At 59.6% G+C, this 18,387-nt stretch overlaps 4 protein-coding genes across 4 annotated transcripts; 2 read left to right on the plus strand and 2 right to left on the minus strand.

The window, feature by feature from the left end:
* Window positions 1–433: 433 nt before the first annotated feature.
* Window positions 434–8,520, minus strand: TGME49_293280 (cyclin protein; the record flags this gene model as incomplete). Its single annotated transcript, XM_002370089.1, has 1 exon — window positions 434–8,520. One exon carries the CDS (start codon window positions 8,518–8,520, stop codon window positions 802–804), a length of 7,719 nt encoding a protein of 2,572 aa, XP_002370130.1. The 3' UTR covers window positions 434–801.
* Window positions 8,521–10,239: 1,719 nt separating this feature from the next.
* TGME49_293290 (hypothetical protein) lies at window positions 10,240–11,126 on the plus strand (the record flags this gene model as incomplete). Its single annotated transcript, XM_018782185.1, has 2 exons — window positions 10,240–10,703; window positions 10,775–11,126. The coding sequence occupies 2 exons, from the start codon at window positions 10,240–10,242 to the stop codon at window positions 11,124–11,126; spliced, it is 816 nt and encodes a 271-aa protein (XP_018638629.1).
* A 1,009-nt stretch (window positions 11,127–12,135) lies between these two features.
* TGME49_293300 (Yip1 domain-containing protein) lies at window positions 12,136–15,912 on the plus strand. Its single transcript, XM_002370091.2, has one exon. It carries the CDS (start codon window positions 13,523–13,525, stop codon window positions 15,287–15,289), a length of 1,767 nt encoding a protein of 588 aa, XP_002370132.1. The 5' UTR covers window positions 12,136–13,522; the 3' UTR covers window positions 15,290–15,912.
* Window positions 15,913–16,781: 869 nt separating this feature from the next.
* Window positions 16,782–18,295, minus strand: TGME49_293310 (ribosomal protein L20, putative). The gene has a single exon (XM_002370092.2). The coding sequence runs from the start codon at window positions 17,376–17,378 to the stop codon at window positions 17,013–17,015; it is 366 nt and encodes a 121-aa protein (XP_002370133.1). The 5' UTR covers window positions 17,379–18,295; the 3' UTR covers window positions 16,782–17,012.
* Window positions 18,296–18,387: the final 92 nt, after the last annotated feature.

Raw genomic sequence — 18,387 nt, forward strand, 5'->3', positions numbered from 1 at the left:
GAGGACTTTGCTGGAAGAATGCAATGCCCACCCCAGAACACAACCGGATTACGAACAGACTTTTAGGACCTGCAACAAGAACCCTTTCTTCGTACAGCCACTGACGCACAGAGAGTTTCGCTAGGAAGCGGAAAATTCCACGTGGTTTCCCGCATTGTTTCTTTTGCAACTGAAACGAGCGAGCGGCACTCCAGCCCCTCTGTTTCCTCACAAACACAGCGATCTGCCAATCCCTTCCACTATCATGTCGGATCGCGGGGCGGTGAACGCAAAAAGCACGCAATGACGAAAGGCGCTCGAGTCTACCGCGTGTTGTCCCCCCTCTGGCCATTCAAAACTTGGACTGGAAAAAGCAAACTGCGACAAAAAAGCTCACAGAACACAACGCAAAGCTGCTACTTGACCCCAGAAAACATCTCGCGACTGACGTGACACAGAAGCATACAGATTTCCGTGTAGGGTCCAGGCCACTCGCACAATGGGTCGATTTTGGTTTCAACCTGGCCGCGGCCGAGACCTTCCTGCCCATGAGCGAAAAGGAAAAATTGCGGAAACACTCCACTTTCTTGCGATTGTGAATCTCAAGCGTGTTTCCGCATTTGAGCAGCATTTCCAAAGATATTTCCACGATCCGCGATTCCACCTTCGAATTCGTGGTGCCTCGCCTCAACTTCCCGCTATCCCACTCCACTGCCAACGAACTGGGTGGGGCTCCGCTGCCATCGCTTCCCCGCAAAAGGCTCACACTGGAAGTGGTCGATTGTTTCCACCACGAAAAAGCGAAGAAAAACTCCCGAAGTTTCACAGCCTCTCGGCGGCCGGGTGCGGGCAAAAAAGCAGGTTCGCCAGAGGGTTTTTTATCAACATCCAGTCATCCGGCGTCAACGTCCTGGCGACCTCTCGAAACCTGTCTTCAAACGTATCTCTTTCCCGACCCCCCTCAATTCCTGCCCGCGACTGAACGCACTGCCCGTAAGAAAAAGACAAACACGCGCCTCTTGTGTCGCATGCACGCGTTCCTCCGTTCTGCTCCAGCACCCACTCCTCCTCACCGGCACTCTCGGCTTCGCGCCTCTTCAGCTGTGCAGATAAAAACGAAAACGGGAAAGACCGCAACACCAACAGACGCCTGTAAAACTGTGGATCCACCGCCTCTCTGCATGCTGCGTGTAAATCCTCACACACACCAAGTTGTTCTCGCCTCAATCGCGACTCCTGACAAGCGGACGAGCCCCTCCTTATCGACGCGTCCCCCGAGTCTTCTCTCGCATCTTGTCTCAGCTCTCCTCTCAGATCTTCTCTGCAGCTCTCGGCGGTGCTGTGGAAGGTCCCTCGATGTCGAGAGAGAGTAGAGTCCTGCGAAAGGGTGCCCCCGTTGGCTGCTGCCACGCTTCGACCTCCCTTTCCCGAATCCGCCTCACTCGTCGCTGAAGAAACGAAATCCGGAAGAAGCATTTGCGGAGACGCTGTCAGTCCAGAGGCTTCTCCAATCCGCTGTGAGGTCGTGCCGCCTCTCGCCGGTTTCTCCTCCCCTAGACGCCTTTCCACGTTCACCCCCACGGGGCTTCCTCTCATGCCTGGGATCTGACGAAACGAGGCGTTCGACGAAGCGCCCGATTCGCCTTCCGGGTGGTCCGGCAACCTTCTTCGCCAGTTCAGAGCATCTTGGAATCGTTCCCCCTCAGAGCCGGGTCGCGCTGGAACCTCGCGCCCGTTGGGCAAGACCCCGAGGCCTCCCGTCCCCCCCAAAGCCTCCTGCCACGCGCCAGAACTGCATGCGCAGGCCCCTGTGCCAGCGCAAGCGCCACAGCGAGAACAGAGGACGCCGCATTCCCCAATCTTCTCAGGACAAGAACCCGTCTCAGGCGAGTGAGCAGAACTGGAAGCAAAGGCGAGATGGTAGCCCTCAGCTCCACTTTCGCCTCTCCTCTCACCTGTGCTCTCCCCTCTCCTCTCGTGTCTGCCCGCGCATGCAGGACTGTTTCCGGCTTGCCGGTTCGCGCCTGCGGGGTTCAGAGGCTCTGCAGGTTTTCCAAACGGTCGAGTGTCTGCCGCAATAGCGCGAACCAGCGTCGCGGGGAAGGTTCTCGAAACTTCTTTCACCAAGCAAAACGCGGCGCAGAAGTCGTCTAGCGCGACGAGACATCGGTGGTCGAGAAGAAGAAGGAACGCGTGCTCCAGGCGATTCAGTTCACGAACAGAAACACCCCCGAACTTCGCCCAGAGCCCATTGGTGTTGAAACGGTCCGAGTGAGCCTTGGTGACTGTCATGAAGGCCGTGAGGAGGAGCCGGTGCGCATTGCGCGCGCCGAACGGGAGGTACGGGTGCCGCCTGATGACGCGAGAGATCAACACCAATGCGATCAGTGCCTCGTGCGCGGAGATCTGCGAGAAACACTGGAGACGCAAGACGTACTCGCGAATCGACGTCTCGGGAACGAGCTTGCTGGCAAAGAGAGACCACAAGTCGCTGGAATCCACCTGAGAAAAAGAAGCGCCTCCGGAAAAAGCAGTGCCGTGTCTGAGTGCGTCGGGCTGTCGCAGGCCAGACGCATGTATCGCCGAAGAAAAATCACTGGCAGTGACGGATCTCGACTCGCCGTCGCGGCTCTGGGGGGCGAGGCCGAGGTTCGAGTTCTGGCGAGTGCACGCATGCAGATGCCGCGAGGCCTCGCGCCTTTGCCGAGAAGACAACTGCGCTTTCTCCCATTTGCGCGATTCGCTGGTGAGCTTGCCACAGTCGCCCGACCCCAGGTCGTCACTGCCTGCACGATGGGCACCCCCAGCAACCTCGTCCTCCCGGACTCCCGCGTCGTCGCCTGCCGCGCTCTCCGCATTTGGATTGGCGGCCTCAGGCGCCTCCATGCGAGGCGGCTGGGAGGTGTGAGTAGCCCAAGCAGACCAAGGGGCCTCTGTGTGCGCCGAGCGGAGAGACTGAAAAGAGAATGGGGGAGACACCGGCTGTGAGGGTGGAGCGGAAGAGAAGAATTCATGCGAGGCAGCCTGTCCGGTCGCGCGCCGCTCTCGCCCTCTGGTCGCAGTTGCGAGGTGGAACGCCCCAGGAACCCAAGAAGCGCCCACATCGCTCGTCTCGACCGTCGCCGACGAGGAGACACCTGCCCCTCGAGTCTCTGAGGGCCCTGCCTCCTCCCCATACACGAGCTCGGCGCCTGACGAGACAGCACGCCCCATACAGACGGCCGCCGCAGGCTCCACGGAGCTACTAGCAAAAGATGAGGAAGCGTGTGAGTTGGAGAGACAAGGAGTTGTTTCTGAGACCTCAGAAGAGTCTTGGAGAGACGAACCTTGCGCAGAGACCTGCTGAAGTGGAAAGTCTTGAGGTGGTTCTGTCTGGGCGTCTGAGGCTGCTGCGCCGGCTTGCAGGTTGGCTGCGAGAAGCCCCTGGGACTTCGGGGCCGAGGGCGCGAGAGAGGCGAGAGTCGACTCCACGCACGAAGGCAGCGTGACGAAGGAGGGAAGAACAGACAGGAGGGATTCTGGCGCCTCGCCGTCGCCGTGAGTCGATAAGTTGGAGGAGCAGAACGAAGAGAGAGGCAGTGTCGTCGAACAGAAAGACAAGAACCGCGACGCATACTGCTCAGCCTGCTGGGTCTCTTTCTCGGGGTTCCCGCCTTCCCCCAGAAACTCTTCTTGCGTTGCTTGGGACCTGAGAATCCGCTTGGCAGCATTGAGATACGCCCGCCCACTCGCAGGAGACGCGTCCCGCGTAGGGCAGGAATTTGCATGCGCCGTCTCTTGCGTGTCGAGACAGTCCGAAGGCTCCTCCCTCGCACCCGGTTCTGACGGCTCCGAAACTGCTGCTCTGGTTGCAGCAGAGTTTTTGCCTCGAGAGCGAAACTGCGGCGCTTCCTTACGCTCCCTTGCGCGACCGTCTCGCGTCTCCCAGGCTCCGCACTCTCCATCGACGGCACTCCGGACAAAGACATTGGACGTTCTTTCTTCCTTGACCCACAAACGGTGTACCTCGTCGCTTTCTTCTCTGTTCTCGGGTGTCTCTTCTCTGTTCTCGTCTCTGCTCTCGAATCTTTCTGCTTGTCTGTGGATGCCTGCGTTTCGGAGTGGTGCTTCGTCGCAGCTGCGGCTCTGCACGGCTTGTCTCTCAGCCCTGGAGAGGAAGGCGGACAGGCAGACCTCATCGAGAACTGCGGCGACACTGGGTGGCTGCTGGACGAGCAGCGCCGCAAAGGCCGCGACTTCCGCCACATGGAGAGGAAAGAAAGAGGGGAGAATGGAGTCGTGGAGAAGGAGCCCCAAGGCCGGCGGGTGCCGAGTATAGAGGTCGGGAATCAGGCGCAGCATCGCCTTCGCCTCTCTCGCGTCGACGGTCTCTCGCCTCTCAGCTGTCTCCTGCCTCTCGCTGTCTGGCCCATGTGGGCCCTGCACAGGCTCTGGGAGGCGCCCCGCACACGAGGACGCCTGCGGCTGCCAGCTGTCTCCTCCGGGACCCCTCGAGAACGGCTCCGGGGCGCGCGATCCTGAAGTGGAAATGGCGAGGCAATGAGATGGAGTAGAGCGGCCCTCCTGGACAGGTCGCGGCGACGCCCCTGGCACCGTTCGATGATGCGAAGGATGAAAAGAATTACCTTCACCGAAACACACATCACCTGCCTCCCTCACATCGGATCGACCTCTCTCGAACGCCGCCGGCGGGACCCGATAGACATCCGCGTGGACTTCCTCAGGACGCCGCGAAGCTGCCAGACGCTGCTCACTGTCGGAAGAAACACAGGCGTCGAAACGCCCTTGTTGTCCTCGCCTGTGTTCCGCCGCATGCAGCGCGGGCGGCTCGCTAGACACCCCAGTAGAGCTGTCGAGAAGCTGTGGCGGTGCGATGTCCCTGGAGACCGCCACAGCTGCCTGCACCTCGTTCGCTTTATCCTGTCTCGGCGTTTGACTCGCCTGCAGTCCACGCTCTTCCGCGCGTCCACAGAGCTCCTGGGAGACAGGCCGCATCCTCGACATTGACGCCGCAATGCGCCCCATGTGGCGGCGCAACTGCCCAACCAACTCGAGGACTCGCACACGCTCCGCCACTTTGGTCGGGGAGTCTTCTCTCTTTCGTTCCCTCGGGGCCTCTAGCGCGCTCCTCTCAATTTTCACCCTCTCCTCTCTCGTCCGCAGCGCCTGCGCCCCGGCGGCAGGGAGGTCTCCAGACCCCACTGGTCCTCCGGCTGGGCCTGAGGTCACGAATCCAATGCCTGCAGATCCACAGGGAAGCGCATGCACTCTGGGGTCTCCTTGGCAGAAACGGGGAGGTTGCGGACCCACTACGGCAACCGAATCCATCTGCCTCGTTTGCCTCGAAGGTAGCCCCTGAGGGGGCATACAGCCGACCGCGCCCTCTCTGAGCGCCTGTGTGCGCGTCGGCTCATCAAAGGGGACTCCAGGCGCGCATCTGAAGCCAGCCGGATGCGCAGGACCGTAGGGGAGTCCCGCAGGCGTCGGGGCAGTGGCGACTTCATAAGGGAGAACGCGGAGAGACGCCGGCGCCTCTGCAGGAATGGGGACCGCCCAGGGCTGCAAAAGCGTCAGGCGAAGGCTGCGCTCCGCTGCTCTCTTGTCGGTCTCAGTGTCTCTGACTCCAGGTCCCGCTGCACCCTTCCAGATGTCCCCGGAACACTGGTCCCCGCGCTCGAGCAGATGATGTCCCTGTCTCAGCTGGAAGCCCTGCGTCGCTCCATACGCTGGTCTATCCCCTTCCCTTTGTTCCACCCCGAGGCCATCCCCGACATCGGTGAACGCCTGAGGGGCGCATGCAGCTCGGAAAACTCCCGGTGGTGCCTCGATCAACTGCGCCTCACCGGTCCCTACGCGGCCACCGACGGGCGCCTCTGGACCCGCCGGGAGGCCGTAGCTGGAGGAAGCATGCGCCAGCAGGCTGCGCCTCTCAGGCAGCGTCAGCCTCTGTGAGACTCCGTGGCAGACAGCGGCGCTCGGAGCAGGTGCACAGTCGACAGGAAGGGTGGCGTTGGCCGGATCGGGAGTCCACGACGCCGAGGAAACCGGGCCATGAGCTTGGCAAGGCGAAGAGCGACAAGAAGGATACACTGGGTCACCAGAAGGAACTTGCGGGGGCCCACGGTACGGCGCCTGTTCGAAGACAACTTGTGCGTTTGAAGGCAGAAAAAGACTGTTGTCCGCGACTCGTCGGGGAGCGATTGAACGAACGTGGTGGCTGCCGGAATTCGAAGCATCTGAAACAACGGGAGCGACCCCGAGGGAGACACTTGGGTCCGAGACAGAGACACATGGTCGGGTGTTCCAGACAGACCGTTTGTCGACGGTCTTTGCGCTGCGGTTCAAACTGTCCTGGGGAGTTGATATTTGCTGGTCCGTGACCAAGTCTGCGACATGCGTCAACGCTCTCGAGAGCCACAGGCGCGGGTCTAGCCGAGCGCTCTTGCTCGCCGCGCCGGCTCCGTCGCCAGCCCCGTCGGCTCCAGTTGGGCCGCTGTCGCCTTGCCTGACTTCGAGGTCTCTTTGGATTGGACTCGCGTACTGGCTGGGGAGCTGACCAAAGGCCTCGGGGGCAGGGAAGGCTGGTGGCAGCGCCGGAGTCCCGTGGAAGCTGAGATCCATGGGCGGAAGGTCCGCGTAGTCGGAGTCGCTCTCTCGCGGCACCGGGCGCCCGGGGGTCGCTGCGGCCTCGGCGAACGGGCAGGGTCGTGTTGCAAGGTCCCAGGGATCGCTGGCAAGAGACGAGGCCAGAGGCGACGTGAGCGAGGAAGAAGTCGCTGCCTCGTTCCCTGTCTGTGGTTGCAGGAGGATGTCCAGACTCTGGCTAAGACTCGCGAGGGCAGAGGCCGGCACCTGCAGGCTCGATCCCGCCATCAGTGGGTGGGCCTTGAGGAGCGCCCGAAGAGCCGCACTGCATGCAGGGTCCTGGAGAAGCGGAAGCGAAGACACCAACAAGACCGCGAGGTCTCGACCCAACTGCTTCATCTCTTCATCCTTCGTGGGCGCGCGGCCACCGGTGGGGAGGTTGCCGGCTCCGACGGCCTGCCAGAAGGCCCCTGACTCAGAGCGACGCACGGCAGGCGCGTCGTGCCTACTCCGAGAAGGCCCGAGTCCGGCCCAGTTCGTGAACTGCGAACTGGAACTCTTGAAGTCGAAGCAGGCCGTTGCATCCGCAGTTTGCTGAGCTTCCCTGCGACCCCCTGGCGCACAGCGTGCCGCTCGCCCGTCTTCCTCAAGGGGGTCTGGCACCACCTGTCGCGGATGAGGAGACACCTGTGGCACCCCGCCGGCCTCGCGTCGTTCCTCATCGAGGCCTGGGAGGCTTCTGGGTCTCTCTCCAGTTGAAGACCCTGAAGCCTCAAGCGAAACAGAAGCCTCACAGAGCTTGTCGCCATCAACAGGTTGCTTGTCACACTCTCGATGGGAACTGCTTGAATCCAACACACAGCCAGACTCGAAAGGAGAGACGCCCCTGTCTCTCCCGTCAACTGTCTCGGTCACTTCTTCGTCTTCCACTTCTTCCTCTTCTTGCTCTTCTTCCTCTTCTTCCTCTTCTGCCTCTCGCTTCTCCTCTCCAGCGTCGCCTTCCCCCTGCCCGCGGTTCACAGACTGACCGAGGCGTCCACCCGCGAGACTCTCGGCGGCCTTCGCCGCCTGCTGCTGCGCCTCGTCTGTCTCCTCCGCTGGGGCTCTCCTCTCGCGGCGCGCGCCGGGTGCAGTCGCGTTGTCCGAGCCGTCGAGGAGACTCCGGTCCTCTTCGCGCGGCAGGACGTCCCAAGAGCCGCGTCGACTCTGTCCGGCCCGAAGACGCCGCGGTACGCTGTCGCTCATGCTGCTCATGCGCCGCGGCGAGGAACAGCGAACACTCCCCGAGCTCATCAGACTCGGCGTCCCCGTTCCGAAGCAAGACACTGTGCTGGTCTCGCTCCAGTTGCTGTCTCTCCTGTCTCTCCCGTCTGTCCTGCGGGGCCCACTCGCAGCTCCCGACGTCAGGCCGCCTTGGTCCTCCTGCCCGCGCTTCCGGCGACTGCTCCGGTCCTTCTTCTGCGGCTTGCAGGCCGCGAACTCGGCGGGTGAGGGCGTCCAGAGCAAGAAGCCACCCGCGCCGACGGCCCCAGTTGCGGTGTCTCTGCGGCGCGCGAGCGAGGACGGAGACAGGTCCTCGCGGCCTCTGGCCACCGGCATACCTTGGGACTTCTTCAAACGCCCGCCAGGCCGCACACCCGCGACCCGCGGCACCCGGCGCCGAGCCGACGGCCCAGGAGCGGACCGCGCGCGAGGCGCCTCGAGAGCGGCTCGCCTCTCAGAGCCGGCGAGCGTCCGTCCGAACGCAGAACGCGCAAGTGCAGAGGAGACAGGCGCAGAACAGACAGGTCCCGCGCTGCTCCGTCTCGGCTCCTCAGTGTCCGCGGAGAGACGGAGAGGAGGCGAGCAGGTAGAGGACAGCGGCGCGGAGGTCTCCAGGAAGACGCGCCCACCAGAGGGACCCTCCCGAGAGTGAGAGCGTCCCTCTCCGTCGTCGCCGGACGTCAAGCTCCTCATTCCATTTGACGAAGAGCACGCAGCGCCGGCCTCGCGTTGTTTCGGCGCGGCTACACACGAAACGAAGCGGCCGCGAGGGCCTCGAGAGTCGCTCGGCTCCACGGAGGACTCTCGGGAAGCCGCTCTCCAGAGATACGGCGGCGTCACACGCGGTGCATGCATCGAGGGGGCGTCTGCCGCACGGGCAGACGCAGAGGAGACGAATCGAGCGACGCCGTTCAGAAGCGAAGGCGGAGCAGGCACGCAGGCAACGGCGTCAGAGGGAGGGAGAAGACAGCGGGCGTCGAAAAGAAGCCGCAGAGACAGCACAGGACGCCAGGACGCAGAGACTCGGTTCGCGCCACGCAGTCAAAGATGCGACGGGAGGCGAAGACGAGCAGAACGCGACCCCACAACAAGGGAAGACGCGACAGAAGAAACGTCACTCCAAGTTGACGCAAGAGAGAGCGTCCCCGGCCTCAGCGTCCCCGGCCTCAGCGAAGGTGGAAAGAAGATCTGAGTCGCGCAGATGCTTGCCGCGACCAACCAACTTGACACAGGTACGCTGAGATGTCGCCTAGGACCGTAGCGCAGAGACTTGAGTTGACTTGACAGATGAGGATGAAGGACGACCTGAGAGAGAGAGAGACTGGAGCTGTCTCATCCGCGGCTTTGCTGTCTCGCACAGAAGCGGTGAGAGCACTGCCTTCCCCGTTTCTCCACTAGAAAAACGCAAGGCGTAGGCGCGACCGCGACTGCAGGGTATCGTCAGGTCGAGCTGGCATGCAGTCGCAATTTCTACGGGAAGAGGACGAATTCGAAACATATACAGGGACGCTGGAAAGAGAACCACGCGCAAGGAGAACGCCGCCCAAGGCCTCAAGAGAACGGGGGCACTGTCCGTCGACACCGTCGCCGTACGCAAGTCTTTCCTGCGCGGGAAGGAGAGAGAAGAAAAGGGGAGGCTGTCGGCACAGCAGCGGACCCCCACGTGGAGCGACACCGCAACGTTCTCGGATGTTTCAGTCGCACAGCTGTACTCACACACTTGAGCAGTCCACTGGGGCGGTGGTGAAAGGAAAGGAAGAACTTCGTCTTTCGAGTCCTCTTCAGTTTCCTCCGAAGAAGCGACTCGGCTGAGATCCACAGGTCGCCGTGGACGTCGACTCCGAGAGGATAGTCTGCAAGGGCAGAGGGAACTTCTCGGTCGATTCGACCTGCCTCAGATGGAAGAAGAAGACTGCGAGTTCGGTGAAAAGAGACTCTCTCGAGCGCGGCGTTGCGTGCATGAGAGCGAAGGAAAAGAAGGTCATGCGAGGGGCGGCCTTTGGCGGCTTTGCGGCGGGAAGGAACTGTCTCGTCTCTGGCCACCAAGACGAAGGCGCTCAGGAGGACCGCGAGAGGTCCAGGAAGCAGACGCTGTCGCGAAGAAATACGAAACGGAAAACTTTAGGTGGAGAGACGCAGCGACTCCGGAAGAGAGAATTCGACACGGGAGACCGCGGGTGAACGATATACCCTTCGGCGGAGAAGCGTCAGAGGAAGGAACCGCTACGGAGCATGAGGCGAAGAAGACTCGAGGAGCGGGCAGAAGCGTCGGGTCCGCAGACGGTTTCAAAAAGGACGTCTGGCAACCGTGGCAACTTGTACGTCTCTCGATTCTTCCGCTGTTCTCGCTGGGTGTCTAAGAAGCGTTTTCTGGGCGCCGCCCGTGCTCGTCCGCGGCGCCGAACTGCTGAGATGAGAAGGTCGGCCGACGGGCCGGCGAGTGGGAAACTCCCGCGATCTCGAGCTGAGACTGCCCGCTCTTTTACAAGGAGCGCGACTCTGGGGAGAGAGGCGGAAACCCAGTGTTGCACTGAGAAGCGCGGGACCACGGGTGCGCGGAACTGCGTCTCGCATGCAGTCAAACTCGCGCCGCAGATGGAGAGAACGCAGAAAGGAGGAAAAAGAAAACCAAGCACTGCCCCAGGAGAGAGTCGCGAAAACGAGGAAGCGATTTCAACACGACGCGACCGGCAACGCGAACCTGCTCGGCTGTTGCTCACCCCAACTCTCACCCAACTCCGACGCCGAGAAACCGGCACCCGTCGCCACGTGACCTCTCGGCGTCGTCTCTCTCCCCCCACCGTCGAGCGTCGCGAGGAAACCCAGGAGAGAGAAGCGCAGCTGAACGGGCGGTGTCGGCGGATTCCAGCACTCGGGTGAAGTCGAGATCTCTCGAAAACGCGCGCGAGGCCCGGAGGAAAATTCGGTGAACAAGTTCCACTTGCAGAATCACACGGAACAGAGGGGAGGCGCTGCGGCGCGCAGGGAAAATCCGCCGAGAAAACGCCGACCGATTTACCGGAGCATGGCCCCGCTTGGCTGCGACGCGGGAACAACTCGGCCGCGCCAGCCGAAGAACCCCATCAACGGTGAAGAGTCACGTCGCGGGCGCCGGTTCCTCGGCGCTGCCAGCATCCAAGACAGCAGGCAAGTCGAAGAAAGATGGCAGACGACTGGCCGCTGTCCTCAACAGAAGGAAAAAGGCAGACGTTAACCGTCGAATTCCGCCTGCTGCGGTGCAGAACAGTGAACACACACTCTGTGGTGGGCGCTGTCGCGCTGCGGAGGATTTCAAGTGAGAGCGTAGTTGTACGTCCGAGACACCGAGGGAAACGCGCGGTTCTCGCCGGCGCGGCCTCTGTCTGTGCAACGCGCTCTTTTTTCATGAGCACAGAGCGGCGGGGGAGGGGGGGGAAGTTTCGTGAACTGAGAAACTCTCAAGTGCGGGGTCGGATGCCACGCGAGAGAAAACGCGGCTTCCGCGGAAACGTTCAACGCTCTCGGTCACCGTACCTGGCGACGCGAGGCACTGGAGAGAACAGACACAGCACAAGGTCGGGGACTCTGAAGAGAATATGCCGTCGCGGAAGAACCATAGACTCGGCCGTTTCTCGACAGCTTTCAGACACAGCGACCTCAGGCGCCCGCCCTGAGTCACCACAAGAGGAATGTTCCTTTGCAATGAAGAGGGACCCCCAGCTGATGCCATGCACAACACCGCGCTTCTTGAAAGGCTTGAAAGACGCCAGGCAAACAAATACACTTCACCAGACATGGACATCATACAGTGGTGTAGACTCCGACTCTCGCACTCAGCCTCCAGGGCTACATCTGTCCAATAGACATGTCCACTTCTTCTGCACACTGGTGCTGGAGGCTACCCACATAAATGCATGGACAAATGCATATATTACAAGCACAAAACGATTCATGCAGAAATGGTTGTTACGCATGTATATATATATATATATATTATCATAGGGGTGTGAATCTCTGTGTAGACGCGTAGCGGTAGATATGTGGATATCTGTACGCATTGAGACTACATATGCGTCAGAATCTGTACAGGCGTACAAACGCCAAGGTCACTAGCTATTGCCCGTCGGATTCTTGTGTGTTCAGACTCGACAGCAAGGCAGAAACTCGCGAGCGTAGACATCTATTTCGCTGTTCGAGCAGAGAGGCCCGTGTTTGCAGCATGCTCAAGTCAGGCGTTCCCCCCTTTCTTCGGGCACTGCTGAAAGTCGCGCAGTTACGGTCCGCGTCCTCAAGCCTCCTTAAAGGAACTGGAGAGCGAGAAGGAAGAGAGGCATTTCAGAGTTTTTTCTTCTGCCTCGGCGACAGGGAGAAAGCGGCGCCCTCCGAGCGGGACCCACCTGGGGGGTGTCTGTACACCTCAGCACTGCGAGCGACGTCGCTATCTCGCTGCGCGCTTCTCCCGCGTTTTCGGCGGCGTTTCGAGTTTTCGCCTTTCGCAGATTTCTTTCTTTTCTTCCGCGGCGCAGAAAAAGAGCAGCCGCGAGTTCTCTGGACCCTCAGTGACAACTTTTCCTCGTCTCGGCCTGCACATTTCCCGGTCTTCTGTCAGTTTCCGCAGGGCTCTCTTGCATGAGAAACTAACCAAAGAACGGTGAAGGACTCGCTCCACAGTATCTCTGTCGCTCGAACGCGCGCTTTTTCGTCTCTTTTTCTTCAGATTTCCGTTTTTTTGATGGACACACGTCCTCGAATTCCTCGGCATTTCTCTGGAACTCCGTTCTCCGCGTCTGCCGCCCGGGAGAGTTTCCGTCGACCCGAGCATCTTCAGTTCCGGATTCGTCTCGCTGGGGCGAGACGCAAATACTCTCGGAAAAAGGACGTGACAGCTCGCGTTCGTTTCTGAAAACAACCATCGACAAGATGGAAACGTCGCGCCGCCGAGACCGGAAGTTCTGCCTCAGGCGCGCTGCGAAGGTTTCTTCTCCCGATGTCTAGCACAGCAAGAAGGGGGAACTCAAAGGGAAACCGACAAGACGCAATTGGAAATACCCTTTCTCGTCTTTTTTTTCCTCTCCAAGAAAGTCTAGACACTCGGCTGAATCTGCGACACCGTTCTCTCCTCTCCACTCATGGGTAGTGCCGCCTCTCTGACATTTCCTTCTCCAACGAAGCTCAAAGACATACATACATACATACATACATACATATATACATACATGCATATGCCTATATACATATATACATGTATGCATATATTTACATATGTATACATATATATACACATGTGTATAAACATATATATATATATATAGATCGATTCGCGTGTCTCTGGGCATGTCCTTATCGGTTTGTGCATGTCAGCCTCGCGAATTGTCTTCTGCGTCTGAAAGGGATTCCCCTCTTTTCCTTTCGCACCTCTGGGGGAGGGTCTTGTTTTTTTTAAGGAGCAAGAGACGCAGCGTTTCTTTTCTTTCTGCGGGTCCAGCGCTTCCCGTTCTGGAGTGTCTTTTTTGTCTCCCCTCGCTGTCTCACTTCTCCACGTGACTCTTCTTCTCTCTCTCTGTTCTGCTTTTCTCCGTCTCTGCGCGCAACCTTTTCCTCTCCGCTCTGCCTCTCGGGCCTGAATCCTCCGCTCTCTCGTTCTCTCCCCCTATCCCCCCCGCCCCCTCCCCCCCCGTCTGCCTCTCTTCAACCGCGGCAACTTCAGGACGACGACATGGCGTCCCTCGATACGGCAGACCTTGTGGCGTCGCAGGCTCCGCTGCCGCCAGATTGGTACGAGTACCACGATCCGCGCGGCGTACCGTACTTCCACAATCCCCGTCTCAACGTCACGCAGTGGGAGCGGCCGACGGCCTCGGCCTCTCCGACCGTGTCTCTGGAGCCCCAGCGGTCTTTGGAGTCGGCTTCTTCGAGGCCGACCGTGGACCTCTCTGCGGGGCGAGGAGCTCTCGGCTCGGACCGAAAGGCCGGCAGCTTGCAGGGGGACTTCCTGTCTCTGAGCGACGCGAGTCTCGAGCCCCACAGGAGCCTCCGCGCGGAGGCCAAGGCCCGCGGGGCGCTTCTGGACGCGCCCGAGCCTGCGCGATTCAGCGACGAGCCTCGCCGGGGAGGATTCTTTGGTCTCTGCGGGTGCTGCGACGAGGCCGCCGGTCACCTGTATAGACTGTTCGACGTGACGACGGAGCAGATTCTTCAGCGACTTCGCCTTTCACTTCTCCCGTGGAAGACCGCGACCTGTGCGCCGAGCGCCGCTTCGGCCTGCGCGGGAGATGTGCCTGAGGCCGCCGATCAAGGGCCTTCGTCTGCGTCTGCCTCGCCGCTTGGCGCGCTCTCGACGCCTGCTTCCCTCGTCTTTCTCCAGTCTCCGGACGCGTACGGACCTTTTTGGTGCGCCACGACGCTCGTGCTGCTCTGCTTCGCATGCAGCAACTTGCCGCTGCTGCTGTGGCCGACGGTCTTCGCAGCCGCCGGCCTCTCCGCCGACGTTGGGCTCCTCACGCAGGCTGCCGGCGCGGTCTACGCGGCGCTCTTCGTCCCTCCACTCCTCGTCTGGCTCGGCCTTCTGTGGGAGAAACACAGCGGCGCAGGCGTTCAGACGCCCGAGGCTCCCGCGTCGCAGGAGCCCCGCTTCGACCAGCTGCTCTGTCTCCAAGGCTACGCCTTAGTGCCTCTCTGCGCGGGAACGGCCTGTCTCCTCGTTCTCGGCCTCCTGCCTCACCATCCGTCCGTCGCCGCTCTGCGCTGGGCCGCCGTGGGCGCCGCGGGCGCCGCCGCGTCGCGCTTCCTGTACGTCCACCTGACACCGCTCCTGTCGGGCCAGCGGCGCGGCGCGCGGCTCGCAGCGATCGCGGGACTCCTGGCCTCAGTGCTGCTTCTCCTCTTCGTTCTCCTGAGCTTCGCGCGGACTTCGCAACTGCCGGATACCTCCCCACCAGCCGCTGTCTCCGCCGAGAAGTCCTGGCCTGAACAGAACGGAGACTCCCCAGAACCGGCCAGCGGCCCGAGCCGGGACCGATACGAAGGAAAACAAGGAGCGGAAGAAGGAAAAGAAGAAGGAAAAGAAGGAGAAGACGGGGATCGAGAGAGAGACAGAGGACAAGTGGTGAGGGTGGAAGGTCTGGAAGAAAAATTTGTGGGGACGAAGCATGAGCATGTCGAGGAAGCAGGGAGAGGAACAGAGGGAGAGATGCAGGACGAGAGAAGAGGGGATCGACCGCAAGCGCGGAAGAGAGAAGCGACCGAGGGGATGGAGGAGACAGAGAGTCTCTCGGAGACGCGACAGACACTAAGGCGTGAGGATGAGAGAGGAGATAGAGATCATGGTGAGACAAGCGGCGCCGGAGAGGAAGGAGTAAAAAGTGGACGAGAACGGAGAGAGGCGAGCGTTGGAGATGTCGAGGAGGAGAATGCACAACTCGAAGAGACGCGGAGGGAACGCACAGACACTAAGGAGAGCGACAGGTCGGAGGCGTCGCCGTAGACGGTTTTTTTTGTCTCTCACCGGAACTCGTGGATGTACACTGTCTTGTTGCTAGAAAGAGGTTTGTGCGCATGCGACGAAGCCGTGTCGAGGCCTTTGCGGTGTCCTCAGGTTCGCGAAAGACGGACTTTTTCGTTTTAAGGATTTAAATGATCTTTGGAGAAAAAGGAACTGTGCACAACTATCGTGACAGCTTTGTCTTCTCTCGGCAATCTGTTCCGTTCTCCACATGCAATTCGTCATGTTTGAATCTCTGCTTTCCCTCCCTCCCTTTCGGAGTCGACCTCCTCTTTTTTCTCTGCTCGTGGAACTCTCTCTTCTTCTCTTGTCTCTGCATCTCTCGTCACGCGGTGCCCTTCGCTACAACGTTTTTTTATCTCTGTCGCGTTCTTCTCGCTTAATGACCGTTACCGCAGCACAGCCCGCTTCGCAGGTCTCCTTCGTTTCTCTTCGTTACCGACTTTTCGCTCCTTCTCTTCTGCCTCTCTCTGTCTACCGCTTCTTCTCTGAGTCTTCCTCCTTTCTTCTCCCTGTGTTGAGCTCTGTGTTGAGCTTCAGTTTTCTCTCTTTCTCTTTCCCTTCTTTCTCGTTGTCGCTTCTCGTTCCTTTCTCTTTCTCCTAGGCTTTTCGTTTCTCTGAGCGTTGGGGAGCGAGTTCAAAGACCTTCTGTGTTTCTCTCCGAATGAAGCTGGCTGCGGGTTTTAGACTCTTCTTCCGAGTCACTTCGGTGTGGGCGGGCCTTGCATGCATGCGCGAACGCGAGAAGGAGAAGCGACGGCTGTCTCCTTCACTGATCGGACACAGAAAGAAGATGATGAAAAGTACTTCCTCATGTGTACCATCCGAGTTTCGGCCGACTGCTGTCGCGCGCGAGAGAGATGAGAGAGGAAAAGAGATAGTGCAGTGCCGGAGACTAGGAGGAGGTCTGAGTGGAGGCGAGAGCAAACGGCTGCTAAGAAGGTGCCAAAAGTCGAGACAAATAAGGTGAAAAGGGACGAGGATGGTGAACGCGAAGAAGCGCGGGAGGCGAGTAGTAGCCACATCGACAGATTAAACAGATCTATTTGGCCTGCGAAAAGGCGGGGAAAATGACGGATCATGTTCAGAGGGGAGATGATACCGGAGGGGAGACGTAACTCTCGTTTTCGCCGGGGAGCGCTGGTAAAGCTAGCGAAAAAAAGAAAACAATTAACCTGACGAAAAGAGGGACTGCGGCCAAGACACAGAGGAAGAACGACAGTCACGTCGGTTCCTCTTGCGGCAATAACATTTCGGTGAAGGATGTAAACCACCCGACTTGCGAGAAACAAGCGCTGCTGCAGGCTGTATGTACACCTCCCCTCTGGACTGCTGTTTACAGCAGAGCGCGCAACGGTCGACCGTCCTTCGTCGAACGCACCCAGGTTTTCGGAAACTCATTCCTCAGACACTTCACTGCGATACACCACATCCTCAGATCTACCGACAGTTCCTCTTGTCGATGGAACTTGACCTCTCAAAAAGACTTTCAGAGAAGTGAAGAAATAAGTGGAGAAACACAAATCGTCTCCGATGCGCACATGCGTCCTGTCTTTTTGGTCTCGCTCCTGTTCTCCCTTCTCTTCTCTCCTCCAGGCACACCCTCTACTTTCTTCTCTCTCGCGTTTCCTCCTCTACTTTCTTCTCTTTCTCTCGTGTTTCCTCCTCTACTTTCTTCTCTTTCTCTCCCGTTCGCTCTTTTCCTTTAGAGGTCCTGGATGTCTCGGACTTTGTCTGGGTTCCAGAAGTAGACGCTCTTGCCTTCGTTGACGAGAGCCCTGAAGGACGCAGGTTCTGTCTCCGCGAGGTTCGCGAGCATCTTCCTGTCCAGCCAGATGTTCTGTCTCCACAGACTGGTTGCCAGCCACGCGTAGGGAAAACTCCACTCTCTGCCAGCTGCGTTGATTCTCCCGATCCAGAAGACGCGGTACCGACGCTGCCGCTGTCTCCGCATTATGTACGAGTAGAGCAAGGCCTTCATCGCACGGACGCGCGCAATCTTGATGCAGTTGCGCGAACGTCCGCGGAAGCCTCGCACGACCTCGAAAATGACGTCGCGCGGAATCTGCATGGTGCAACGCCACAGCCGGACAAAGGAGAAGACAAACGAGAAGCAGAAGCGAGAACAGAGACAGAGTTGAGGGAGGGGGGAGACAGTGGGTTCGTGGGTCGAGGAGAAAGGGCAGACGAGGGAGAAGAAAAAACGGAAGAAGAAGGACCAGGCGGAGCAGGCACAAGCTGCTCCGCTGCGAGCTGAAGGCTGTCTCACAAAAACAAACCTATTCTCATTCGTCTCTCTTCAGCAGAAAGAGACTCGTTCGCGAGTGCGGCCGGCGGAAAGGGGGCTGCGTCTTTCGCAAACCAGTGAGGGAGAACGGAGAAGAGAAAGAAGAAGAGAGACGAGGGAAAAAGCAGCGACGCGAGAGAGCCGGGAAGCTTGTTTTGGTCAAGGCAAGAACACAAAGGTGGAGAGAAAGCAGAAACACACGGGGGAACGCAGACAGAAGAACAGAGAGCCAAACGAAGAGAAAAGGGAGAATCAGCGGAGATAACGAGGGGACAACGAGAGACCAGAGAGGAGTCTGAGAGAAGACAGAGACGAGAAGATGAGGAGACGAGGGCGAGACGAGGAGACCGTCCACACGCTTGAAAGAGACTCTCGCGCCTGGACAGAAACCGCAAAGACTTCGCGATGGGCCAAGACGCGAACGCGGCGCCAGACAATGCCTGGAGCGTCCGTACGAACCACGGAGAATGACAGCGACCCTCGACGTGGGGTGTACATACACCTCGTTTGATCTCGCGTCTCGTCGAGCTCGAACCAAGAGGTCGACGAAGACGACGTTTCTTTCGCGCTCTCTTCGCTTGGGCAGCGACGGTGAGAGCCTCTCAAATGCAGGACGCGGACGCTTGTGCTTGCCTGCAAAATCCGGTTCTTTGAACGGATTCCTTTCTTCCTCCCCGTCTCTCTCTCGGCGAATGCGCGATGATGTGCGGGTGGAGACACACAGAGGAGGAAGGGCATCGTCATAAATCCCCGAAAAAAGCTCCTGTCCGCCTGCCTGCAGCTGCATGCGCGA

Source organism: Toxoplasma gondii, chromosome Ia (genome assembly GCF_000006565.2).
Source record: "Toxoplasma gondii ME49 chromosome Ia, whole genome shotgun sequence".
In the NCBI taxonomy this organism is placed as follows: Eukaryota; Apicomplexa; class Conoidasida; order Eucoccidiorida; family Sarcocystidae; genus Toxoplasma; species Toxoplasma gondii.

Excerpts from the sequence above, each read along its gene's own strand:
- TGME49_293310 (XM_002370092.2), bottom strand. The coding sequence starts at position 17,378 with ATGCAGATTCCGCGCGACGTCATTTTCGAGGTCGTGCGAGGCTTCCGC.
- TGME49_293300 (XM_002370091.2), top strand. The coding sequence starts at position 13,523 with ATGGCGTCCCTCGATACGGCAGACCTTGTGGCGTCGCAGGCTCCGCTG.